The sequence below is a fragment of the Cygnus olor genome, chromosome Z, assembly GCF_009769625.2.
Source record: "Cygnus olor isolate bCygOlo1 chromosome Z, bCygOlo1.pri.v2, whole genome shotgun sequence".
NCBI classification, from domain to species: Eukaryota; Metazoa; Chordata; class Aves; order Anseriformes; family Anatidae; genus Cygnus; species Cygnus olor.
The window spans coordinates 80,167,477-80,194,930 of NC_049198.1; the positions used below are offsets into that span (position 1 = coordinate 80,167,477).

General features: G+C 39.2%; 1 protein-coding gene across 7 annotated transcripts in view; it reads right to left on the minus strand.

Annotated features, from left to right (window-relative positions):
- The window catches only part of TTC37 (tetratricopeptide repeat domain 37), a 50,111-nt gene that overhangs the window by 16,110 nt on the left and 6,547 nt on the right, over positions 1 to 27,454 (minus strand). For all 7 annotated transcript variants that reach the window (XM_040542079.1, XM_040542078.1, XM_040542075.1 and 4 more), the window contains 24 exons: positions 25,917 to 26,015; positions 24,806 to 24,914; positions 22,384 to 22,524; positions 21,071 to 21,172; positions 17,266 to 17,402; positions 16,537 to 16,623; positions 16,345 to 16,448; positions 16,112 to 16,238; positions 14,751 to 14,930; positions 13,838 to 13,962; positions 13,143 to 13,396; positions 11,056 to 11,158; positions 10,094 to 10,270; positions 8,978 to 9,122; positions 8,732 to 8,810; positions 8,558 to 8,619; positions 8,372 to 8,428; positions 7,187 to 7,255; positions 5,620 to 5,694; positions 4,864 to 5,005; positions 3,606 to 3,699; positions 3,014 to 3,091; positions 1,526 to 1,650; positions 568 to 691 (listed from right to left, as the gene is read on the minus strand). In XM_040542079.1, the coding sequence (XP_040398013.1) occupies positions 568 to 691; positions 1,526 to 1,650; positions 3,014 to 3,091; positions 3,606 to 3,699; positions 4,864 to 5,005; positions 5,620 to 5,694; positions 7,187 to 7,255; positions 8,372 to 8,428; positions 8,558 to 8,619; positions 8,732 to 8,810; positions 8,978 to 9,122; positions 10,094 to 10,270; positions 11,056 to 11,158; positions 13,143 to 13,396; positions 13,838 to 13,962; positions 14,751 to 14,930; positions 16,112 to 16,238; positions 16,345 to 16,448; positions 16,537 to 16,623; positions 17,266 to 17,402; positions 21,071 to 21,172; positions 22,384 to 22,524; positions 24,806 to 24,914; positions 25,917 to 26,015 (2,795 nt within the window). The remainder of the gene's footprint in view (positions 1 to 567; positions 692 to 1,525; positions 1,651 to 3,013; positions 3,092 to 3,605; positions 3,700 to 4,863; positions 5,006 to 5,619; positions 5,695 to 7,186; positions 7,256 to 8,371; positions 8,429 to 8,557; positions 8,620 to 8,731; positions 8,811 to 8,977; positions 9,123 to 10,093; positions 10,271 to 11,055; positions 11,159 to 13,142; positions 13,397 to 13,837; positions 13,963 to 14,750; positions 14,931 to 16,111; positions 16,239 to 16,344; positions 16,449 to 16,536; positions 16,624 to 17,265; positions 17,403 to 21,070; positions 21,173 to 22,383; positions 22,525 to 24,805; positions 24,915 to 25,916; positions 26,016 to 27,454) is intronic.

Genomic DNA, 27,454 nt, shown 5'->3' on the forward strand with positions numbered 1-27,454 from the left:
GTGCTAAGCTGTCCATGAGGAAAGAGGAAAAAGGAATCTTCTTGCTCAGTGCCCTACTTAGGCCCTTCAAGTTCCCCTGCACAAATTCCCATTAACAAAGACCTATGATTAGAATGTACAGTTCTCTTTTCTTCGTATTAAAATCCACTGTATAACTCTGCAACATTATGCTTCAGATTTAGATCTGAACATATTCACTGTAGTGTTACTTTTCTAAAGCATTTACTACTTTTTTATTATTATTTTAAACACAAATGACTACCATCATTTAGGAAATTCTCACTGTTGATGTTAAGGACAAAAATAGAACTCTGCAGTGATTAATAGGATGTACCAGCTCCCTAGGTAATTAGTTCGCTAACTCATCAGTTACTCAGGCTTTAGCGTAGTCATGAATCTTCACTATTTCAGTAACTTCATGAGTCTTCTGGCAAGATGGCGACTGTACAGCCATTACTGGAATTCTCTGTTGACAGGAGTCGAACCTGAGGCCCCCAACAAAAGTGACTTTTCGGTTTTAGCATTACAATAAAGCATCATATAGTGATTGTTATTCCCTCCACTCACCATTTAAACAGTAGTGTCTTTGCAGCATCCACTTTGTTCCGCTTATACTCTATTATTGCCAAGGCAGTCAGGATATGTGCTTTATCTTCTTCAGACTCAGCAACAGACAATGCTTTCTCATAGGCTGGTTAAAAAAGAAGAAAGACTTAGAATTGAAGAAGAAGGGAAGAAAACACCTTGTTCATAAAGCCTCTGGAAAGGCACAATATTAATACATATACACAAGGCACTTTGGTTTCAGGTTCACTACATTTTCATGCCTCACATCATACTGCAGAACACACAACTATTACATTATAAAGCAACCGTAGGTTGGAAAATGCCAGGGTTGTTTACAACCTGTTCAATATGCAGCAAATGGAAATAAATCTGAGAAGCAGTGCAGGGATATCTACAAAAAGACTTAATGAGTGCAGTTTAAAGATTCCCTTATGACAGTATATTTATGAAATAGTATTTGAGATGGGCAGACAACTCCAATCAAAAACAGAGTTCTTTAAAATGCTGAGCTGGCTGCTCTACTGTGAATGCTTACACTTCTGCACTGATAATTCAGTACACCTTTTTGTGAAGTCTCACATCTCGGCAGTGTAGAACATGACAATATGGCCCTTACATTTATTCCTAAAGGTAAAGTGTTTTATACACCACATTAATCTCCTACCCGGAACTGATTTTCCCAGGAAAGCCATTTCATGACAGCGAGAGAAGCTAAGAGCACAAGAGGTTACTGGACAAGAATTAAAGAGTTATAAAAATGTAGTTTTCCTTAGTACATTTGAATAGCTCTGGCACTCAACAGCTAAATGATTAAAATAGCTACAGAATTTGTACTTATACATTGGGACTGAAAGAGTGAAATAATCTCAACTACAGCTAGGTTGGTTAGATGAATAAACTTTGGTAAGATTCATTCTAAGAAGTGCCCTATAGTGCTTTGACTTAGGCAGATGTTTACCTTTAATACTTTCTTGTAAGAGTCCTTTCTTGAAGTAGGCTAATGCTATCCCCACAATGCCATCAAAATCAGTTAGAGGTATTGAAGTATAAACCTCAATGGCTTTATCACATTCACCAATGGCACTGTGAAGAAAAAAACAAACAAACAAACAAACAAAAAAAAACCAAAAAACTATCATTACTATGAAGGATGTAGCAAGAGCTGTTATAATCCAGAAAAGCTGTCCATGCAGCTGAGTATCCTGTTTTCAACAGCAGTTCTAAGCACACACCTGGAAAAGTGCAGGACTAGGACAAGAATGTGCAATATTTCTTACCCTCCTCCTGTTACAGCAGTTACTCTCTCCAACTACCTGTTGCATGAAAAATTGTTGGTGGGGAAAATGTGCAGGATAGCTATATGTAAAGATGTAGCTTAACTGTCAGCACAAAGGAATAGGGAGGGAGAGTAGGAAAACCGCAAAGGTGAAAAAACGAGAAAAATCAAATCAAAGCATGCACATGCACACACACAGGCAAGTGTACATACACAAATAGATATAGAATTCTTGTTCTAAGGCCACTATGGAAGAAATTATGCAGGAATATATTATTAGAACTAGTTATTAGTTACTGAACTGTTAGTCTTGTGTCAGTTGCACACAGGAATCACCATGCATACAGTGAGGATCTGAGACTACGGAAAACCAAAGAGCTGCTTCAGAAATCTTCTCTGAAATTTAAGAATGAATTATTGCATTATCACAGCCTAGGTATTCCAGTTACATGCACAGAAAATTAAGAATACGTTAAGTTTCCCTATAGCATTGACAAAATCTAATAAGCAAAACTTGAGCCATCTCGCATCAAAGAACAGTTTGAAAGTCTTCATCTGTTAAACCTGGTGCCCTGCCTTCCATCAGAACTCAAAGCGAATCATGAGGTCTTTTCCAACCTTAATGATTCTGTGATTCCATTAAGGGAACTCAATTGTGTGGAGGGTTGCAGCAGAAAGGGTCAGCAGCAGAAAGGTCACGTGCATACAACATCCTAACCACGCATGCTTCAGGTCATACAAGCGAATACTAATTCAAAGGGCAGGTAGAAAGGATTTCTAATAAATCTTAAAGCAGCTATCTTATTCAAACTAAGCATACCTGAATCCAGAGTGTGGAGATCTTAAAAAAAACAATTTACCCTGGAGACTGTACAGCTACATTGTTTAGACTTTTTTTTTAAGGATCAAATTGAGTGCAGGGGAATCACTGATATGTTATAAACTGCCAAGAGGTAAAGCAATTCCTTTCATTTGGTTTTGATATAGTACCCATTTCTGGAGCACATAAAGAGTTCAGTAAGACTGGTCTAAAATTAAGAATGATGTTTAATAAATTATTTTCTCTGTCGACCTTCCACCATTTGGCATCACACAAGTTTTTCACCACTGCATTCACTACATCCAAAGCTGAAGCTAGGGGCTGGGATAAGTATGTCAACAAACACTTACCACAGTGATCTGCCATAGTTTTGCATAGCTATATTATATTTCTCAGTATCCTCAGAGTTGTTCAGTAATGAAGCGGCCCTTAAAATAACCACAATTAAGAGTAGTTATCATGGGACTATAACACGAGTATTCTGACATTAGTTTTCAGAGCAGAATGGACAAGTGTTTTCTTACACATAAGCACAGAAAACACAGAGCCAATCTTACAAAGTTTAATGCATCACCAAGCATGCTCTCCAAACGTGGCTTCTTTCACCACCCTCCTCTACCATTTGAAAAGAAAAAAAGCCCTGACATTAATCAGTATAGAATAGAGACAAAAAGAAAAAAAAAGAGAGATGCCATACATTGAATTAGCTAAATGTTCTAGTAAGACACTCAGCCTTGCAATGACTTTACTTCTCCTTGTTATTTGTGTTCTACATTTCCAAACTTGATATAAGAACATCCCCACATCCCCCTTGCAGTACAGTTAGTTGAAATGTACTGTTGAGTTACTGAAAATAAGTTTTACTGCAAGAAAAGAAAAACCTTTACAGAAAAAGAGGACAAGGAGCTTCTATCAGTAAACATTCTAGTATGTATAACTCACCTCTCATAAGCATCTTTTGCCTGCCTTTTCAGATCCATATACTCATTCAAGTAACCAAGCATTGTGAAAGCAGATGCATCATCTGGATTTCTTTCTAGAAAATCAGTATAGACAATATAGTAGAATGTAATCAAAAAGAGCTGTGAAAAGTATTAGAAAAAACACTGCTACATTGATGTAACAGTACACATATATATATAAAAAGCACTTTGCCAAGTGCTTCTGTCAGTTGCTCACTGGAATTATTTGACAAGCTGCAAGCAAATAAAGAAGAGATACTAAGACCACAACGTGACATCAGGCTAGCTCAAAAGTGTTTCAACTCTTACGACACAGTATTGATGTGCCCAATATATATTTTTTTTCAGCCCACAGTGTTTTGTTTTGGTTTGTGGTGTCTTTTTTTTTGGTAATGAAATATTAAATTACTCAGCTTGTACTGACTTCAGTAAGATACTAGTAGAACCTTATGGTTTATTTTATTTATTTTCACTACTACAATGTTGAAAGGCTTGTCAGTAGCTAAAGTTGTCAGCTGCCATCTCAATCCTAACGCTTTTCCCCTAGACCAGAAAGGGGAACATAGGCCTTTACTGAAATTTGCTTAGGGATTTTACAAATGCCTTCTCACACTTACCTCATTTTAAGTGCTTGTAACTTAGTTTGTAGCTCTAAAAATATCAGCAGTGGATATATGTAGTCCAAGGATATATTTACAGTAAGAGATGCAGATTAAAGAAAATCCACACTTGCTCTATCCACCTTCTGGGCTAAATATACACAAGCTCACCACAACATGGAGGCCACGCTGGCTTGAAACCAAGCCCAAGAAAGTCTTCTGTCTCCTACTGAAGTTTAACACTATTGCGTGCTTCAGGTTATAAAGTTTTACAGTATCCAGAAACAGCCTAACGTATGGCACATGGGCAGAAAAGCTAGCAGCTATCTGCACAGTCATACAGATATACTCAAGCGAAGTCAGATAACCAGACACCTGATGGCAAGTATAACAAGGCTCTGGTCCTCACTGTGCTCAGTTTCTGAAACGAAGTCTGGTGGAATGATGGAACTCATACTTATTTTGTTCCAGTGCATTAATAAAAATCAGTAACCAATTAACCCCACTTTGTCTGCTTAATTTACAATACAAAAGCCTAGTCCAGCTGAATCAGTCTCTGCCAGACCTTGTACAGAAGTAGACATTTAACGCATCTTTTAGTCAGGCTTGGCAATTCAGAGAGGCATCTAAGTTACCTACCTGTATATTTGGTCATGACCACCTGAGCTGCTGGAATAGCATTCATTTGAACAATGTTGTACAGATATACCTCAGTATTTCTGTTGCCTTTATCCTGCAGCGTTGAACAAACCCAGTGGGCATAGCCTTTTGCTCCCTCAGTCTCAGGAAATAAAAAACACACAAATTGAGAGTCATTGCACCTGCTTAAGTAACACAGAAATTCTTAAAGACCATAATAATTCTTTGTTTTAACACAATCTTGGCTAAAAGTCTGCATAACTGTTAAGCAGTAGAATAAAACACTAAACTGGATTGCTGCAAACAAAAAATTGTCCTTTGGGCAATTAAAGAACTCTCATATTTACGTATCACTTATGACATACTGGAGGGATGACAAATGAGAAAAGGCTAAGACAATGTAAAGTCCTCCACTTGCTTAGAACCCAGGGTACTGGCAGTATCCTCGCTCTTTCCTGTTTATGTCTCCAATTTATGCCTTTGATCTCTGTCCAGTTCTGTGCAACATCAAGGTATTTTTTTTCACAACTTATGGAGCAGAGTTCTTGGACCACTGGGACTAAAGCACTTAACAAAATAACTGCTTGCCATTCAGTGCCAGCACAGGCCAGGAACACCAACATGGAAGTCAGACAATCCCGTTTGGAACTCTAGCTGTCCCATCATTAAAGACACCTATTTCTTTAAAAAATACATCACCTAACTAGAGAGATTAGATATGAAGAATCTTCAGTACAATATAACTGTTACACTTACATGCATACTAAGTTCAGTTGTATGCCTGAAGAGATCCATAGTATCATAGCTGCCAACCGTTTCCGCAATAAGAGCCTACAGAGAAGCAAAGGTTCCTGTGGTCAGGTACTTTAAAAATTATGACATTGACAAGAGGCTCAGCACACATTACTTCAGGCACATCTTAGGTAATTAACATGAAAATAATTTATGTTCTCATGCTCTCAAAGAAATTCTACGCTGCTCTCTTGAGACTCCACCTGAAATACTGCATCCAGCTCTAGGGCCCCAGGATAAGGACGTGTACCTGTTGAAGAGGGCCCAGAGGAGGCCATGGCAACAACCAAAGGGCTGGAGCACCTCTCCTACGAAGAGAGACTGAGAGAGTAGGGGTTGTTCAGCCTGGAGAAGAGAAGGCTCCAGGGAGAGCTTACAGTAGCCTGCCAGTACCTAAAGGGGTCTACAGGAAAGCTGGGGAGGGACTCTGTGTCAGGGGGTGTAGGGATAAGACAAAGGGTAATGGCATGAAACTAAAAGAAGGTAGATTTAAATTAGATGTAAGGAAGAAATTCTTTAATCAGAGTGATGATGCACTGGACTGGGTTTCCCAGAGAAGCTGCTGATGCACCATCCTTGGAAGTTTTATAGGCCAGGTTTGATGGGGCTCTGGGAAACCTGGTCTAGTGAGAAGTGTCCCTGACCACAGCAGGGAGCTGGAACTAAATGAGCTTTAAGATCCCTTCCAACCCAAACCATTCTCTAATACTAAGAACAAAATGAACACTACAAAGAGGGCATTAGCAGTCTCCGCTGCATCAGCCCTTGACACTTAAGGTGTCAGGCAGCTACTTTACATTTTTCAGACAAAGACATCCTTGTGCATGTTAGTTCCACTTATAACAACATATGACGGGAGCTGAATTTTGACATGATGTCACTAGTCCTTCCTTAGAATCCGGTTTCAATTAGATATTATTAGCAGGTCAACAGCATGGGATTATTGAGTGCACCTACAGCAATCACAAATGAGTCATGAGTACTTCTACTATTCACAGATGGCCTAGATACCAGTGGGAGCATATCCAATCCGCAGTGGTAGGTGGAGGAAGGCACCTCCCAGGATGTAAGAGCTGCTTTTGCACCAGGTACATTAGAGACTTACTGTTTTTAACAGCGATGATAGAAAGGGGGACACTGAGAAGTGCGCTAAACAGTGCCAGTTAATGAGATAGTCATACAGCAGAAGCCAAAATAGCTAGCATCTTACGAAGATGGTACTTTGTTACGAACACTTAATAATAAACTTCAGAGCACAGAAATGATTTTTTTTTAATAGATAATTCCTTATACAACTCACAATTACATTAGCCACAAAAACATGTATATAAAGATACATGATTAATGTAGCTTCCATTATATACCAATACAGAAGCAAGGGGTCCCACCCACCCCCAGGGGAAGCAGCTGCTCCCTGTGCTTAAAATCCTATGAGAACATACTTAAGTGCCAATTCTTAGGATGGAGTGTAAAACCTCTCTTGCACTAACAACTGGTTTTGGCGCACAGTTAAGATTTTTTCACATCTTACCTGCCCAATCCAACACAGTAGGTAAGAGGGCTCCAGAGACTGGGCTACCTTGAAGGCTTCATGAGCTTGCTGCAGAACCAAAGATAATGATGCTATTCAACTGTCTGGCACGGTGACAGATCACTTTTGAGTATTCATAGTTAACATGCAGTAGTATTAAAAGAGATTTTCATGAATGAAATTAGGTCACTACTAAAAAATATCTACTGTGCTATACAGAACAACATGTCACCCACAAAAATAAAGCAGTTTAGTCTTCTCAAAAGTAAAATATAAAATCAAAAATATTTACGAGATCAAAGTTCCTCTCCCTTCCAAATACAATTCCTCCTCCTTGTTCTGAGGAAGAAGCTAGATTAACTGTTGGAACAATTATTATTTTAAAATCAGCCTTTGAGAGGATCCAGATTTTGGAATTTGCATTTCTTTCATGTAAACAGTTTGACACATTCTGAAAATTGTTAAACTGATTACCATCCACAAGTCATAATTTTCCCTCAAGATTGCACATGTTCATTGTTCTTCCCTTAATGTGGCACAAGGTAAACAAAGTCCTAGCCTGAGTAGTCTTAGCAGTAAGGAGTTTGTACTATTAAATTATTTTTTACTAAAAATAAAGCTTGACCATCACATTACAGAAACTAAATTAAATTGCTGAAATTCTGACCAGCAAATAGGATAGCATGTAGTTTTAGGTGCATGAAAAGCCTGGACTTCACTTAACAGGTATTCCAATTTTTATTCAGAGAAGCTCTAAAAGTTATACAGAACTATGGCAAGTCATGTACCATATTAATGAGCAGAAAGTAGCTACCTACAGGAAACTCAGAAACTCAAAGTTTCAGTTTGTGACTAAAAGAGTTCCCAGTCAAACTTGCTGTGAGTTGGTTTGATTCAGTCCTTCTCAGTCCTTCTGAACAGTTGCTATTCCACTTAGGCATTTGGAGAGAAACTTCAGCAATTTAGAGTAAGTTCACTTAACTGTATCCACTCCAGAACAAATACTTAATTCCTGTGACTCAAGAAAGATGCTGATTTTATTTCATTCAATGCAAGTATGTTTTTTGAATCTGAGAGGTACACTCTCCACTGTTAGCCCATACTCTCACTCTACTATATTCCCCTAAAAAAAAAAAAAAAAGTGGAAAGGGAAACTGCATTTGAGAAATGGGAAAAAAAATGTACCTCAATGTTTCCAGTTGCTAGATACAAAACCCCCAAGTTGGTCCAGGCAACAACATTCTAGGGAGAACAAATACAAGTTAAAACCAATGTGTTATTGCTATATTCTAAAAAAAATGACACAGCATCAGGGGAAGAAAAGTTTCAAATGCCCACTTGAAACAGATGGCAGCTGCCTACAGCACTTACGATTTGCTCAGCTTGAACAGATTTGATGAACGAATGTTGAGCAAGAGCATAATTCCCAATAGCTGGGGGGAAAAAAAAGGAGAGCTACATCTAACTGAATTTCATAAACACCATTAGTCAAGTTGCCTTCTAATTTAGAATATTATGCAGCTAGGGGTCTCACTGAAGACTTACCACTACAGGAAGCAACTACACCAAGTGCATTCCAATAAAGATGATTTTTGCTGTCAAGCCTCACAGCTTTTTTGAGACACTGGAAGAAAATCAAATGTGAACTGAATTACTAGATTATCAAAAATTAAGATTTTATGCACTTAACTTATCCGGAGATTTAGGTTTTATTGAGGACAGAGAGGTGAGGCAGAGAAACACCAAAGTTGATTAAAACTTTAAAGAATGCAACAGAAAAACAGGCAGTACCTGTAAAGATTTCTCTAGCAGTTCACTGATCTCATTCATGTCAGCATCCACTGCTGTGAGGTGCTCTGCTTGTCGATAATAATTTATTCCAAGATCACACCATATGTTAGGCAAAGGCATCAACTTTAAAGCTCTGCCGTAACACCTACAGAAACATGAATCACACAAGTATTATTCCGAGCCTCCCTAACATGAAGAACAGAAAACTGAAAAACACTCGAGTGCTTAAAAACCCAAACCAAACAAATATGCATAAATACAAACAAAACCAGACAAGAATGGAAATCCTATGACAACTAATCTTCATTCAGACAGCTATCTTCACAGAATCCATCCTGGTCTGTATTACCCACCACTAGTGAAACTACAGATGTGCAATATATCAAAGTTATGTCAGGTGCAATATGCATATTTTTAATTAAAACAAACATCAGCCATTTTCAGAGTTAATCAGACTTTCCCTAGGAAGTATTTTGACTACACATATCATTGTTGAGATTTTCTAAGGAGGTACATTTCCAGCCTGTCTTAACTAACGCATCCAGCTGCACAAAGCTCGTAAGGAGCCACAGAAGAGGCTACAAGAAAACTTTAAGTATTTCTGTTATCTCTAGCTCTATTATCATGAGCTTCCAGGGCCAGGAAAAAGGAGTTGCGTCTTCCAATGTAATTTAGATCCCATAACTAGGGCTCAAATTGATGACAGTTTTGTCCAAAAAAATACAGACATAAAGCTTACAGTATTATCTTGGACTTTAATAATCCTGGGAGAATGGGCTAACTACTACTGCAACCACTCTGTTTAAAGTGGTACAATTTGTTGAATGACAGACAGGATATAGCCGTGCTCTGGAGACAGAACCAAGGAGAAGAACAGGTCCTAAATTAAGTGTTGAGAGCCACTGAGGCAATCCACGGATCATACCCTGAAACGAGTGGTATAATTTGAAAGAAGCATGAGACCTTCTTTACCTCCTCATTAATCTTCACTAAATATCCAGGTGATAAAGATCAGCATTTGTTTCATTTTCTAGAAATAATATAGTCTAGAATATTTGAGACTATAGTGTGCACAGATATGTAGAAGAACTTGACATTAAAAAAAGAATTTATTACCTTCCTCCCAGTCTGAGCAGCTCATTTTTCTTCAGCATCTGTTTGCCTTCGTTTTTACCCAGAAGCAATCCTAGAACCTGAACATTCACTTTGGCTGGTGAAATAACATGCACACTAGTACAGGTATCTCCAAGCAGTTTCCAAAGGGAAGATATATCAGGACGGTGCTTTGTTGCCCTGTAAATTGATATTTAAGAAAACCCACAAAATATCTGTTCAGACACTGCAATACTCTTTCCTGAAAGAAAGTTCACTGCTTTGAATAGTGGCACAAACTAATTAATCGATGGACTGCTTGATTTTTTTTATTATTCTGTTTTCTTGCTACTCAATCTGTAGTTTTAAAAAGCTAAAAATAATCATAAAAAGAGAAAGTACAAAATGCTAACGTATTCCAATTTTGTGGAGACTAAGAATCTGTTCTGAAAATTACCTGTTATCTGTCAAAACATCATCTGACAACACTAACTTTTGCATTTCAGAACACTATCATTTATATTGCAAGACATGAGACATCCGCAGAAACCTAGCGGACCTTCTCCTATACCAACAATTATCCCAAGGTTCAATTTAGGCCTCTAAAGCATTCTGTCTGATAAGCAAAACAGTAAGATTGTGGAAGGTAAGCTACAACTGCCTCTCATCCACCATTTTTGGTAGAAGTTTCCTTCCTTCTACCCATATACACAGGATGACAGCTGGAGTGAACTGTGTGCGACTTCACACTTGTGTTATAATCAAAGGACTCTGTATCTTTAAACACAAAAAAAGAAAACTCTAATTACCATTCACTCCGGCAGCCTAAGTCCACAATGCATTATTCAAACCATTTTCACTAAACACTTTCTTCTACATTAGAAGCCCAGTCCACTTGATTTAGTGTAACTGAAAGTCCTCAAACACTTAACTTCTTCAAACCACAAGCCCAGCGGAAATAAAATAACAGAATGTTTAGTACTAACCTTGTAAAAAATTCAAGGGCCTGCTCTATGTAATCCACAGCCTTCCTATCAAGATACTTATCAAGGGCTGATTTTGCCAGCATGAGATAGCACTCACCAAGTCCTGAAAGAAAGACAAAATATCCTCTATGAAAACAGATGCTTGCATGTTACTGCTTGATAAAGGAGGTGGGGTGGTATGAAGAAAGACTGCTCCATGTTATGCTTTATGCCCTACATATACTATGCCTAATCAAAAAGATCCACAACCAAACTCACTCTGTGGCTCACAAGAGAGACTTTGCTTTTACCCCTTCCTCAATAGCATGAACTGTAGAATAATCTGAATATTAAAATAAACTTGTGTAATTATAAAAAAATATAGCATTGAAACTTTGGGTTTGTTTTCAAGAATTAACTAGAGCACTCATGTGAGAGGTGCTCTGCACTGGCAAGTCTGACAAATACAGCTATATTCAGTTCACACTTTAGTCAAAAACATTATCAAATCATTGCCAAATACAAAAAGAAGAAATAATATCAAGGTAGGAAAAATGGGAAGTTTTTTTTAGAACTGGGTGAAACCACAATGATTTAATCCTATTTAAGAATTTACTTCATATGGAAATAAATGCAATTAAAGAAACCGCATCTAATACCACCATTTTTATTATTTCAGAAACAGCAAGATACTGCCTGAATTATATTCTTTACACTGCTCATATCTGCAGTGATTCTGCCTGGCAATAAGTCACTGGATTTGAGCCTCGTTAATTCTCAGTATTTTTTTCACAGTTCTGAACCTACGTTCCTCATGCTTTAGTCCCCTCTTCTTATATCAAACTAATAATCAAAGTAGGTACCACTCTCTTTGCAGATTTTGACAAATAATTAACATCAATAACATCATGACAAACGCAGACCATATGAACCAGATGCAGCCATTCTGTGAGATTCTTATTGTGCCCTCACTAAGTATTTGTTTTGACCACACAGAAGTCCCAAGGACATAAGCTCTTCAGCTGTCAAGAAGCTGCAATCTAAAAGCAAAACTGATTTTATTCCCTGAAGTTATAAATGAAGAGATATGCAGGAGCAGAGGTGAATAAACTTATTATTCAACAACACAAATAAAAAATGCACAGAAAAGACGCATTCAAGCAACGTCAGTATATTCTCGTCTGCCTTAAGACTACGCTTCTAACAGCTCAATTCAGAAACCGTTTATTTTTTGATCAAAACTGTAGACAAGTACACTTGTGTATATTTTGTGTATCAGCTTACACTCACCCAAACATCAAAGGCCTTTTACACAAGGAACACTAACTTAAAAATTCATACCAACACCAAGCAGCAAAAAGCTTGATTTCAGATGGACGTATAGGGTGAGAATGCCTGAAGACTAAGAGGCATTGAGAACGTGAACAAAACAGTTATTAATTGGCTATCAAAATTTTATATACTCCCCATGTTATATAACCTGAGAACAACAGTTCACTTTCACTATCACCAGGACTCCATGCTCTACCATTCTACTCTGTTCCCAACTACATACTAAAGAAACCTACCAACTGCCACATCTAACACTTGTGAGACCTCTCTGGATACCTCACTACTATTTTTAATCAGTTGAAGAAGCTCACACGGGTCAGAATCACCAGGGTTAACACAAAAGGTGAGAAACAAACAGTCAGGAGGAGCATCAGCAGAAAATAAATATAGTCCACCTTTTTGACACAGAAGCCCAACTCCACTGCCTGTTCAGCCATACACAGTATTTGACTGCTTAGGTGAAGCTGAGCATCATCAGCTGGCATCCACTACAAAATTTTTCAATGCCTTTACCCATTTGGCTTGGTAGTTACATAGGAATAGTTACCTTTTCTTACCTACTTGCAACAGTAACAATCACTTCTGTGCATCATGGTTTAACAGTCTTTGTATGTTTACAAACTATTACACACTGTCTTTCATACATGTGAATCACAGCATTCTACACAAGCAAAACTATCCTTTATGTAGGCAGACCTAACTACATCAGAGCCTCTTCATGAGATTCAAGCACTAGAGGGGAAAAGACCTAAAATTTTCAGATTCAGACACATTACCTTTCAATGCAGGCACATACTCTTCAGTCTTCTTTAAGATTTCTTGATAGGTAGCTATAGCATTTTCATATTTGCCTAGAATTTGCTCAACTGCTGCAGCTCTGTAAATGCTGTATACAAGCTCTGGGTTCAGTTCACTGGCCTTCTTGAAGGCTTTTAGAGCTGTTGCATAGCTACCTCTGCCAAAGTAAGCCTCCCCTAGAGACTCCCAGCAGTTGGAATCCTTTGGATCAGCCCTGAGAGCTGCCTGCAAACTGAAGATATCAAGATTTAATTTATTTAAATCAAATGTGATACAAGTTAACAAAAACAAATTATTTCCTTGCATTATATACTATCAGAACACAACCACACAATTATATAGAACTTTTAGAAATTGCATAATAGTGTTTTAATCTTCATAGAACACATTATAAAAGTTTAGGCATTGTACCTAATTTTGGCTCATTATTCAGTGCTATAGTGTCTATGACAAGCCTGTCACTAGGCTTGTTAGCATGGATCACTGCTATCATAAGACTGCATTGTGCTAATTCCAGAACTGGAGATAGATGCAGCTTGCTCAGACCCATTTCCCACTGTTTAGTACAGGCCATCTTGTGATTAGCTAACTTAATTTCAAAAATCATGAAGATCAAAGACTGTTTTACAGCGATTTACAGAAAACAGTTTAAACCAACCACGAGTTATCTTACTCAGCCACTGCTTGTGACGGCTGACCAGTTCTGAGGTAGTAAAGTCCACGATGAAGCCACGCCCATTTTACTGTACCAGCATTTGCTTTTTCAGTTACTTCATTCAAGATTGACAGAGCGGTATCCTAACAAAGCACCAAAAATGCCACATTAGTAAACAGCTGTATCTAAAGAAGAAAGTTATTGTTTAAGAAGAATACTCCCAAATCCAGCAAACCATTAAACTGTCTAACTTGTTAGTTACTGTAATGAAGAAACATTACATGGGCTTTTTAAAGCTGGCAGGCTGAGTGGCAGAGTAAAGGAGGAAATTATCACATCTGAAGATGTGATTATTTCTTATGTATATGCCTTCGCAAATAGGCAACTTGATTTTTTAACCAGATAAGGTTACACGTCTTTGCAATAAGTCAGATACTCAGTCTGTTTCTCTAGATATTCCAATAGTCTGTCAAAGTGTGGGCTGCTTTTTTGCTGTAATATCAGACTAAGAACTTTTTATACAATGCTATGTAAGAAATATTTGTTTAAAATGTTCTGATGACTTTGTATGCTTTTTCTGAAAGGAGCAAGGGGGAGGATGGAAAAAGAAATGGCACAAGTTAAATATGAAGAGAAAACTTACTTTCTCTTCATGTAACCTACTGAAAAAAATCCTCGCATCTGAATCACATATGTGATGACTACAACGTTATGCTTGCTTCCCCCACCTTTCTCCCCAGATAGGTTTAAATCAGAATTGAAGCACAGAGTTGAAGTAGAGCCAGCTATGAAAACTGCTAAGCAATGACAGAACATCTGGTTTTTTGAGATCTTATTCTCAAATACTGAAGAAACCTGAAGTGGTTGCTCAAAGAGCAGGATTAACAGAAAAGCAAGACACCCATTAGCCAAGGCCCTGAATATGCAATACCATGTCTCCAAGTTCCACACTTAAGTCTACAGCTGCTGTTCCAGACTCTTCATCAGTTCCATCCAGTTCAAAAGCCTTTTTATAGCAACCACGAGCTCTACTTTTGTCTCCAGCAACGTCTCTGTAGTAGTTACCTAAATAACAAAAGACACTTCCCAAGTAGCTGTCCAATTTTGCAGCCTATAAAGAAATATGAACACAATATAAGAGCACCTTTTGAAGGATTAACAAATGGGCAGGTCCAGTGATAACTACTTGTACAATCTCTGCTTATCAACTTATTTAAGCATCTTCTGTGATACATCTGAGTATTTAAAAGATTACTTGAGCTTTAAATATTTGCAGAATCTGCCACAAACCTTCTGTACAAAATGTTTTGTGCCATGAGTACTAACAAGCTAGATGTGTTGGGAACAAACAATTGCATACTGCATCCCATCATTTTCATATTCCACTCAGTTTCAGTCATTATACTCATAGTCATACCATATCATATCACAGTTAACTCTAGCATTTTCTAAAGTTTGAGTTCCCTTTTTAAGCACATTTGGCAGATTTGTTTATACTTAAGAAACCACAGCCCCCAAGCAGCATAACAACAGCTATGACAATAATAAAAAAAGCTCATATAAAATAATTTAGAATTAAGACTGTTGTTCACTTTAAATTCATTGCCCACTATACTCTGCTGCTAATGAATTGTATACAGTAGGCGATGATATGAGTTGCCCATACCTGCTATTAACTTATAGTGACTTTACAGTATCTAGATTCCTATTTTGTAACCTCTAAATTCTCAGTAATGATGCCAGACAATCTTTTGTATTACATTCTTATCTATGTGCAGGGAAAAAGCCACAACCAGCAAAAAACAAACGATCAGGAAAAGCATATAAACTAGTTGGGCTTTGCAGGCTTACTCCTGTGGATACACACTGAAACTTTAACACCATTCTCTTTTTCCCCTCCCCCCCTTCTTTTTTTCCCCCCCTCTACATTTTCAAACGTTTCGCCCTGTACATTTCAAAATGTCTTCAAAGTTCTACACTGTTCACCTATAGGCCTCAACTTAACAGCCCTCAAGGAAAGGGGATTGAAAGAACCCCTAATTCCTTTGGGTACACCAAAGACCTCAAGATTTAGGTGAACAGAAGAAAACAAAAACAGGGAGATTCTAAGTAATTACACAGCTCCCTTTGATGCATTTCTTCACAGCTGAATGTGGTTTACAGGCTCTGGAGGCCTGTAAATAGTAACAAACAGAATATTCAAGTGTCTAATTCCAGTCAAGAATAATTTCTGTATTTCATTTCCCATATAGGAAAATGCTAATCTACACGAATAGTTAAAGAAGCTTTTACCTTCAAGAAGTGAGTGAGTGTTTTTCCTTTGTCTTTTTTTGTCTCATCACTCATGAACCAATAGGTGAGCCCCAGGTACTGATGATACTCTGCAGTTCCAGCCCTTCTTTCAATGGCGTTTTGAAAACTAAATAAACAGAACAGATTAGACCAAGCAAACCCTCAGAAGCTGAACAACATTATATTCTATTTTCCCCCACATTTCCCTGTTAAAAAAAGAAAAAAAGGTTTACCTTCTTTCTGCCTGTTCATACTTCTTTTGAGAATAATGGATGAAACCCTCAAGAGCATGGGCCTCAGCCAGATCAGGGTGTGACAACAGAAGCTCTTGTGAAATCTGCAAAAATATGTCATCCTTCCCTAGTTATTTCTGTATGAAAATAAGAGTTCTACTTAGCTTACAGTAAGGACTATAGAGCACTAACCTTTGAAGCTTGATCCACTAAACCTTTGTTTAGACAAGCGCGACCTCTGAAAGCTAAAACCACTGGATCGCTGCTTGCGCCCACAATCTAGAAGATCAGGTAATCGATACAAACAAGTTATTCTTTTCACACACTAAGAAATCAGAGGTGTCAAAACCAGGTACTCTACATGAAGACAAGAAAACATTGAGAGGAGACCACCCTTGAGGAGCCTTAGATAGAATTTTGCTGAAGAGGTGGCAGACTGTAAACAGAAAGGAGAAATCTACAGAAGTTTAAACAGTAAAAAAGTAGTATACATGAAACTGTGATGCATAACAGAGGGGAAGCAATTTCCACTTAAAGCTTCACCATTCAATCTTAAAGAAATGTGTTTACGTGTAATAACAAGTGAATTGAGGACAGAGGGTGTAGGATTATAACCGTAATTCAAATAAAGATGAACAATAGCCTCAGAACTAGCAAGAACCCAGCTTCACCAAGCAGGACCAGATAAGGTGAAGAGCAACGGCTTTTAAAATTAGAATTGTGACTTAAAAGAAGTCATAGCAAAGCCTAAAAGCAAGGGAGCAAGGCAAGTTTTAATTATACCACTGTTAGTAGGAGCTGTCTAAACCATACAGAATACAAAAACAAGCCAAGGGGAAAAATACACAGCTTGAATTTTTAGTGCATAAAGATGAGAGCATTTTTTTTTTCCTTAAACTACATTTTAGTCAATGAAAATACCTGCTCAAGTGCATTAATGGCTTCTTCTGCAGCATCGGCATCACCTATTTTAATCAAAGCCTCTGCTTTCAACTGAAGAATACGGTCCTTCTTCTGCTGAAGAGTAGGACTCTCAGGACTTCCAAGATTCTTGAGAGCTGTTGACAAGACAGAAGTGTAATCAAATGGAAATAAAAAAGGAACTACAAAGAACACCACTTAATAAAGCTAATTATTAGACTGTACTCTCCTGTGTTGAAGAAGCTATTACATAAAATCTCTACCTATGCCAAGTTCAAAAGTTTGATCAATTTTAGAAAGGTGATGTCAGACACGTAAGAAACTGTCTCCTAGATGCTAACCTAATAATTGGAATGCTATATTTTCCTGATCCATGCTCTGAGAAAACAATGACCTTTCACTAACCAAATTTGTTGTTCTATACTTCAGTGTCAGAAGGGGAAAAATATGGCTATTAAATCAAGGATTTAACTCTGTACATGTGCAAAGCTAGCTCAATACTATTGTAAGCAGTATTGGTTACTTCTTCAATAGACAGTATAATCTCACCTCAGAGAATCTCTGTTGAGTTTCAGTATTCTCCAAAGACAAATACTTTCTCAACTAGTCAGTTAACTCTACTTGCACACATGACAATCTTCTGTCTGACCTGATAGAGTCAGTCTGTCCTAGCATCCTGCCTCTAGCTGCAGATGTACAGGAAAAACATAAAAACAGGCCAAGCACAGAGCAGTGCTCCCCTAAATTCTCTCCCAGTTCTGGACTCAAGGAAATTTTCAGTATCCACAGCATCTTTTAGCAAGGCTCAATACCTTAACTTATACTTTGTCATAAAAAACAAAGCCTCCTTTGTTTGTTCTGAGCCTGACAGCCTTTAGTTTCATTTGTTACTAACTAGATCTTGCATGGAAGAAGAAAGCATATGATCTTTATTTATTTTCCAAGTAATTTGTAACTTCATGGATTTCAAAATCATCTCTTCTCTTAGAGAGTGGGTGGGTACTAAAACTGCACAAAGAATTCACCACACTGCCCAAGTTCTTCATGCAACTGCCTGTTGGTGCTGTTTCACTAACCATTCCCTTCACTGTAATTCCTGACTTTGAAGTTCTCTTGTAAAGCACAGGAGGGGAAAAGAAACAGTCCCACTTTCTTCATACAAAATGAATACCTTTCTGTGTTTTACTGCAGTAAGACTATAGGATAGCTTCATGAGAACGTTTCTTCTAACAACTGCATGACTTCGCTTTTATGACTATGGAATTTTATCAGTGTAGTGGGTTTACGTGGCAAGGTTTTGGTAATGAGGGGCGGCCTCTGTGAGCCGAGCCCAGAAGCTGCCCCATGTCAGATCAGAGCCAGCTCCAGCTGCTCCAAAAGGGACCCGCCGCTGGCCAGAGCTGGGCCGTGAGTGACGCTGGTTGGGCTCTGGGAGAGCAGAGTTAAGGAAGGGAAAAAAAATCCTCCTATGCTACAGCAGCTGGGAGAGAGGGGTGAGAAATGAGCGAGATGCAGCCCTGCAGCCCCCCAGGTGAGTGCAGCAGGAGGGCAGGAGGTGCTCCAGGCAGGCAGCAGCAGTTCCCCTGCGGCCTGTGGAGAGGCCCTTGGTGGAGCAGGCTGTCGCCCTGCACCCATGGGTCCCACCTGGAGCAGATCTCCACGCTGCAGCCCGTGGAGGAGCCCCCGGTGGAGCAGGCGGATGTGGCCTGGAGGAGGCTGCGGCCCATGGAGAGCCCCCGCAGGAGCAGGCCCCAGGCCGGAGCTGCAGCCCGTGGAGAGGAGCCCACGCAGGAGCAGGAGGTCTGGGGGGAGCTGCTGCCCGTGGGGGACCCGTGCTGGAGCAGTTTGCTCCTGGGGGGATGGACCCCGTGATACGGAGCTATGTGGGAGCAGTTCCAGAAGAGCTGCTGCCTGTGGGCAGCTCCCGCAGGCTCAGTTCGGGAAGGACGGCATCCCGTGGGAGGGACCCCACGTGGAGCAGGGGCAGAGACGGACCGTGAGGGAGCGGAGACTGAGGGAGCGGCGGAGACGAAGCATCAGGGACTGACCGCAGCCCCCATTCCCTGTTCCCCTGCACTGCTCGGCAGGGGGAGGTAGAAGAGGGTGGGTGAAGGGGGAAGTGGTTTTAGTTTGCTTTTAATTCTCACTGCTCTACTCTGTTGGCAATAAATTATTTTAATCTCTCTATGAATCTCTCCAATGAAGAGCCATGTGAAAACAATTTCACTTTATTGAAGCCATGCTGTCTATTCCCATAGAATTCATTTTTTCTACATTAACTCCATTACTCTCTTCTTTCAGTTTTTAAGTAGTTTCACCATTAAACATTAGACTTGCCTGCGGTTTTTCAGATCTTTCCTACAATCCTTCCTGTAAGTTGGAGTCACACTAACTATGTCTAAGTATGTGGGTGCAAAGACAGTTTAAGCAAGTGATTACATACCACTAGAAAGAGAATCTTTATCAGGGAGCTTAGTAGTAGGAAAAGGGGTTATGGCTTGAAACTTAAAGACGGTAGGTTTAGATTAGATATTAGGAAAAACTTCTCTTCTCTGAGGGGGTTGAGGCACTGGCACAGGTTGCCCAGAGGAGCTGTGGATGCCCCATCCCTGGAAGCGCCCAAGGCCAGGCTGGGTGGGGCTTTGGGCAGCCTGATCTAGGGGGAGGTGTCCCTGCCCATGGCAGGAGGGTTGGAATTGTGTGCTCTGTGAGGTCCCCTCCAACCCAAACCATGTTGTGCTTCTATAATTTAACAGTTAAACTTCAGCAATTTCATCTTAATGTGCCCTGTTCAATTCCTAGGTCAGTATCTCTTAGTTTCTTAATGCTCATTTTTCCTGTTTTGGTTTATAGTAACTTCTATCAATGCTATAATCACAAGTTCTTTGATGAGACCCCTGAAAAAAGGGTCATGGTGTAGAAGTCTCCCTGAGCTCTTACACAGTGAAAACAGATGGGAAAATAATTGCCTCATGCTCATTCTTTCTGCAAGACGTTTCCTGAACTCTTTTGCCCTACTTCGTTCTGTTCTCACATTTCCTCTACCCATCTTTATAGCCCTTTTGTATCTTCTTCAATGGCAAGTACTTCACCATTTGAAGTATTCCCCTTACTTCTAATAATTTCCTGTGACTGTTTAGCCAAGTCTGATTACTTTTATCTCTCTGAGTCTTTCCTGAGTAGTTTTTTGTTATATTAGTCCCTGTCAGAAGAAGTCTGCTTTGGATGCGCCTTCATTTATAACCATCAAATAATGGTTCTGTTCAGATTAGATATGTATCACTAGATCATAACAACTGCCCTCATTCCCAGCTAGCACAGATGAAGAGTTGCACTCAAAGTAATGTTTCTCAAGATGCAGCTGTACTATCCAACATTCTTCTGCACTTTAACTTTTTACTCTTAACTTTATATAAAGACTGAGAAGGTGAGATTCTGATGAAGTCCACTGTGTTTCACCCACCTCTGTAGTTCCTGGCAGTTAACTGCTGTTTGGCTGACTTGGTCAATCACCAGCTGAAGGAGTATATGAAAATGTGCAAAACATCTAAATACTAACCACGAGACAGCTTTCTGGTTCTCATTAACCAAATATTTCCTCTCTTCCTGAGACTAAGCCGCACAAGGTGATTTTCAGCTGTCATAAACCAAAAGCAGCAAGAGACCCCAGCACAAGCAGTGAGACTGCGAAATGCAAAGGAGTACGGCTGCTGCCAACACAGACCTACTGTGCAAAGGCCACATTGACTAGACTGCATAAAGAGGTGTAACACTGCAGATGCCCTTTCAATTAGCAGGCAGTTACCTTGATTACAGGACAGAACAGCATTCCTGTGCTTGTGAATCTTCATCTGTGCCTCTGCCAAATAATGCCATGCTCCCAGACACTGGCTAGCCTTCTTCAAACCTAGTAAAAGAAAGTTTAAGAAAAAAAAAAACATTCCTTAGGGCTGCAAAGATGCTGTGGCTGACAGATGCTGTATTGCCGTACACCACCATCAAAACACTAACATCAAACAATCTGCGAAAGACTTACAGTTAGTTTAAACTAAGACTCAAAGAAAAAATTACCTTAGATACCTCCAAACTGTAAGGGAAAGACTACGGAGGATGTAAACCTCTCTTAGGCTTAATTTTGCCTATAACGTTATATATATAAAACAGAAAAAGGGGAAAATGTGAGGAAATATACAAACTCGGATTAAGGTGCACTTTTGTTTCAGAAAGCAAAAAGTCCTTCAGTTTGATCAGAAATTAACACCAACAGCCTGTAGACTGCTTTATAAAATTTTCCTTAGAGACCAGAAAAGGCTGGCTCTATAGAACAGCTACAGAACTTCAAGACAGCAAAAAGAAAAAAAGACCGCAAAAGCATTTCACTGGAACTTCCTGAGAAACTTGCCTTAATTAGAGATTCAGTCATAAAACAGAATTTGATTGTTCTGAGAAATATATTACTATTAAATAATTCCTTGAAGTTTCAGAGCCTAAAATGTAAACACTTGGCTTACTAGGAAAGACATTATTTCCAACTCCAAACATTTCTGCTGATGCAGAGTGCAAGGCTCTTGGTATTCTCCCCTTTATGAGTATTACATCTAGAAGTAAAAAACTGATAATATGTTTTGGGAGAGAGTAGTTCAGGAATATAAGCAAATTTCAATTGCATTCCTTAATCGCATATATGTTTTATCAAAACGTCAAACCGCCATTTAAGAGAGGAATTTGTTCCATGGAGGACTTTCCTCTTAAGCAATTGAAATTTCTAATTCATTATTTGGGCAAGTCACCTTATTTCAGCATGGGTACGCTGCTGTGACATAGCATATTCCAAAATCTAAATTAAAGAAACAGTCTTACTCTAACCCCAGGCGAAAGGAATGCAGGGTATCACAGCACAGCTTTATTGCTTAGACCTTTAGACATGTTATACTTAAAGAGATTTTTAAAAAAATATCCTTCAATCAGACAAAGCATTGAGTATTATTTTAAAAGCTAGCTGGTCTTTCTACTACTTGCAATAGAACTGGCAAAGTAATACAAAAGTCTAAGATACCCAAAACATTAATTGTAGCTGCTGTCAAGACAGAGTACCTATACCTCACATTATACATTTACCTTCAGTAAGACTCTTAACAGCCTCCTCATATTTCTTTTCTTGGAGGCATTTTATACCAAAACCAATGATGCCTGGACCACTACTTGAGTCCATCTCCAAAAGCTTAGAAAAACGGTGCAGGGCCTCTTCTGACACGACACCTAGTTTCACAAAAAAAAAAGACACTTTCTTGAGCTGTAGATTTAAAAATGCAACAAGAAAACTAAAATTATTTACGTAAACATATATACTTAAACGACACTTATCCTTTAAGCTCAAGGTAATGAGTTTATTCACTAAACATTTTTTCCAATTATACTATATGCTTTTACTCCCTATATATAAATAAATAAAAATCAAGTAGTTATCAATATACTCAGTATCACCAAACAAAATAAGCTGCCAATATGAAATCTGAATTCTTTAACAACTCATATTAAACGATTACAGGTATGCTTCCTTTATTAATAGAAACTAATTTGTTCATATGCTTTTCATCTAAGCTTAGGTGAATGTCAAAATCTACCAAAAATAAATCGAAATAATTTCCTTCCAGAGTAGGCCTGTGTAACTACACATTTGTTATGATGGGCTTGCTGAAACAGTCTTGCTGTGAAACCACATAACTTAATGTGTCGGCATTACATTTTATTGACAAAGTTAACTTGTAAACTTCATAACTTAAGCAACAGTCTTTGAACTGTTTTTTTGTTTTGTTTTGCTTTAAATTATGGACTCATTTAAGATACAGGATGCCTTTGATTCGAATTTGGTAAAATTGACTAATATTGCAACTAAGTTACAAGCCCACAAATCTGGGGCATCAAGCAGTATGATACGGTTGGAATGACTCATATGTAAACAAAGAGCCTTACTAAAACCTAAGTATCCTTCCCACCCCAAGATGATGGTGGGATGTTGTCGGAGCATCAGTATCTAGGGACTATAACAACAAGATGCCCCTCTGGAAATTAGTCTCTGCATATTTCTCCCAACTGTGAAGCATTCTCATGTGGAATTGTAAGTTCAGGCCTTGTTTGTCTCCACACTTTCAAGTTAAAATGAAATTTTTTCTTGTTTTTCCATGAAGCGTACCTTCAAAATTGGAAAAGGCATTCTTCTACATAAGCCGAAAGTTATTTCTTGTTATATAAATGAGAGGGTTCTTTTTCCTGATTCTCTTCCTTGTTTTAAAAAAACACATTTTGAAGTAGCTAACTTCAACTTCTGATGCTTTAATCAAAGGAGAGGCCAAAATTTAGTAATCTTTGAAAACGCTGAGATGTTTAACATTAAAGCAACATTGTTCACAAAACTACTGATTATAGCAATTGCAGTTTCAGATCCTTGCAATACTGAAGACACCATAATTTTATGCTCAAAGATCATTTTTCTCTACCAAGAACAAACATCTGAACAGTTCTATGTATTCTCTATTCACCAGACATTCTTGCTAACAATTTCACAAATCTTTCTTTTTAGGCAGGAAGGATTTTATTGCTGAAGAGTAACCTACACATAGCCCTTCCTCAACCTTAGAGCACTAGTTAGCTTCTCCATTCACTCCTCTAGGCTTAGTGCCTATGAATTTCAGGCTTCATACTGAATGCAAAGCTCAGATTCATTTATCTGGAAAAGCTGTTTTTGACTTTTGTAAGGCAAATACATTGCAAGAGTTGGACTTTTTTCTTTTATTTTTTCCCATTTACAGTTATCATTCTGTTACAAAACCAAGTAATTATAAAGCATATGTCTTAGTTTCAGCTGGGATGGAGTTAATTTCCTTCATAGTTGTTGGTACAGTGCTGTGTTTTGGACTTAGGATGAGAATAATCCTGATAACACACCAATGTTTTGGTTGCTGCTGAGCAGTGCTTACACCAGGCCAAGGACTTTTCAGCTTCTCACACCGCCCTGCCAGTGAGGGGCTGGGGGTACACAAGGAGCTAGGTTGGGACGCAGCCAGGACAGCTGGCCTGAACTTGCTGAACGAATATCCCAAACCATACAGAGTCACGCTGAACAGTAAAACTGGGTTAAACAGTTAAACTGGCCAGGGGAGCTGCCTTGTTTCAGACTGGCTGAGCATCAGTTGGCTACTGGTGAGCATTGTGCATCACTTTGTGTATTATTTTATTTATTTCCTTCCTTTTCTTATTAAACTGTTTTGTCTCATCCAAAGAGTTTTATCCATTTCTCGCCCCCATCCCACTGGTGGGGAGTGAGGTAATGAATGCATGGTGCTTCACTGCCTGCCAGGTTAAACCACAACAGCGTACGAGTGAACACTTTTCACTTCCAGAGCAGTAAAACATGACAAAGTAAACAGCATGCTTGTATTTAGGTGTGAAGGGTAAAAACTTGTCAAAAAGATTGTCACAAAATCAATTACAAAAAGAAATATTTTAAGCCCCTCAAAGTGTCTAAACCCATTCTACTCACCTGACTCAATAAAGTGCAAGCAAAGTACTTCCAAAGGATAGCTCACAGTAGGATATAAAGCCATCATGTCATCACAGGCCTTTTCCAACTTAGTTGTTTCATGAGGAAACTTGTAAGGAAAAGAAAACAAAGAGCTATTTGTGTGAATTATCATACAGGATTGGTCCATGTAGACAGTGGGATCAAGTGCACCTTCAGCAAGTTTGCAGATGACACCAAGCTGAGCGGTGCAGTTGATAGCAAAGACAGAAGAGATGCCTTCCAAAGGGACCTGGACAAGCTAGAGAGGTGGGCCCAAGTGAACCCAATGAGGTTCAACAAGTCCAAGTGCAGAGTGCTGCACCTGGGTCAGGGCAATCCCAGACGTGAGCACAGACTGGGAGAAGAACTCATTGAGAGCAGCTCTGCAGAGAAGCACTTGGGGGTTCTGGTGGACAAAAAGCTCAACGTGAGCCAGCAGTGCGTGCTTGCAGCCCGTAAGGTCAACTGTGTCCTGGGCTGCATCAAAAGAAGTGTGACCAGCAGGGGAGGGAGATGATTGTCCTCCTCTTTTCTGCTCTTGTGAAGCCCCACTTGGAGTATTGAATCCAGGTTTGGGGCCCCCAGAACAAGAAAGATGTGGAGCTGTTAAGAGCAGGTCCAGAGGAAGGCCATAAAGTTGATTAAGGGGCTGGAGCACTTCTCCTATGAAGAAAGGCTGAGAGAGCTGGGGATGTTCAGCCTGGAGAAGAGAAGGCTCTGGGGGCCTTATAAAAAAGGGGCCTTATAAAAAAGATGGAGAAGGACTCTTTACTTGGGTAGATAATGATAGGATAAGGGGGAATGGTCTTAAACTAAAAGAGGAGAGATTCAGACTAGACATAAAGAGAAAATTCTTCACTTTAAGGGTAGTGAGGCAACCAGCACAGGTTGCCCAGAGAAGTTGTGGATGCCCCATCCCTGGCAGTGCCCAAGGCCAGGCTGGATGGGGCTTTGGGCAACCTGATCTAGTGGGTGGCATTCCTGCCTATGGCACGGGGGTTGGAGTTAGATGATCTTTAAGGTCCCTTCCAACCCGAGCCGTGCTATGATTCTATGACTCACTGAAGAAGACAGACTAACAAAACGTTACCTTTGACAGGCACTGAATAAAGTCTTTGTAAAGATTTTGGTGGTCTTCACTGGGAACAGGGTCAGCAGAGTTCACTGCCTCCTCAAACGCATTCAAAAGCTGAAATAAGAAATAATTAGGAGTACAGCAAACAATGACTCTAAGAAAACGTTACCATCCTAGTTAAGTGCATACTTAAACCTGGACCCTACTCCTTAAATTTATCCTAGTACCAAAAGCAGAGCAAAATGACAAAGAAAATTCCTTATCCTGGTGTCCTTGATATTCCTTGGGTCCTTTATCAACTCGTAAAGGACCCAAACCACATTAGTTTTCCAAAACAAGAAAAAAGTTTTATAAAAGAAGTACAAGGAATGCAAAATTTGTGGGAGTACAGATTCTTCCTTGTGCCCAATTCCAATTCGAGGAAGGACTTGGCACAACAAAACCAAGGTTACTATTTGTCAGCCCTTCCCCCGAGCTCTGAAGAAACCTCAAGTCCTTAATTTCTTGACACTCTTCCCCTCTCCCACTATTAAATTTTATATAATGTTTCCCACACCCGAAATGATGAATAGCCTTCATTACCACAACCTTACAGGTTCAGAACTGCAGTAAATTGTAGATTTGCAGATGAAATCCATTCCTAATCTTTATGTACCACTGTACCCCTGCTCACCTCCTACTTCACCCCACACACAAAACAAAAAAAAAAGACAGCAAGTACTGACTTCAGCACCTCTTTTTTATAATAGCCCTTAAGGCAGAGCATTTGCCTTCTCAGAACTAATGGATCTAGATTCAGTTTCCCTCTGTCAAAGTACTTGAACACTTATTTGCTACCTTTCTGGACCATTACTATCAACCAGACTGGTGAAAAGAAATTTCCAACCTTCCTTGCGAAGGAGGTTCATCTTGCAAGAACGAATAAAACAGATAAAATAAAATTAACTTTGGCCATAGAGAGCACAGAATCAGTATAACTCATGATCTTTCTGTAATGCTCCAAAGAACTTTGACATTCTCCTAAAACATAAAAGCTTAAAATTTGCAGGAGAAAGGAAATTTTGAACCCAAACATTGACACCTAAGATGAGCACTAGGTATGAAGAAATGGAAAAACAGCACAAAGCTACCTCTTCCAGTTTGCAGGAGGGGATGGAAAGGAGTCACTTGTTTTGGAGAATTCCTATACTCTAGACTCTATCAGAACTTTCAAATATGCAAGAAGCTATTCTGTTCAGCTGTGTTAATACACTGATACTTCTTGTACCATGCAGGGGCAGAACAATACATCACCAGGTTACAGGGGAAACCTGTCTCCCACAGAACTTAGGAGGCAGCTAATGACAAAGCTCCAGGACAACTGTTTGGGTTTAGATGCCTGATTCCTCTGAAGTTTCACTGTTTCTGTCAGATGGTGCAATCACCTACCTTTTTCCTGAGAAGCTGGGTACCACTGAACACTAATGAGAAAAAGTCACACGATGGGTACTTTTTTAAGGCTTAATTTGAATCTGGCTGCTCTGTGTATATATATGCATCTGATGATGAATGGA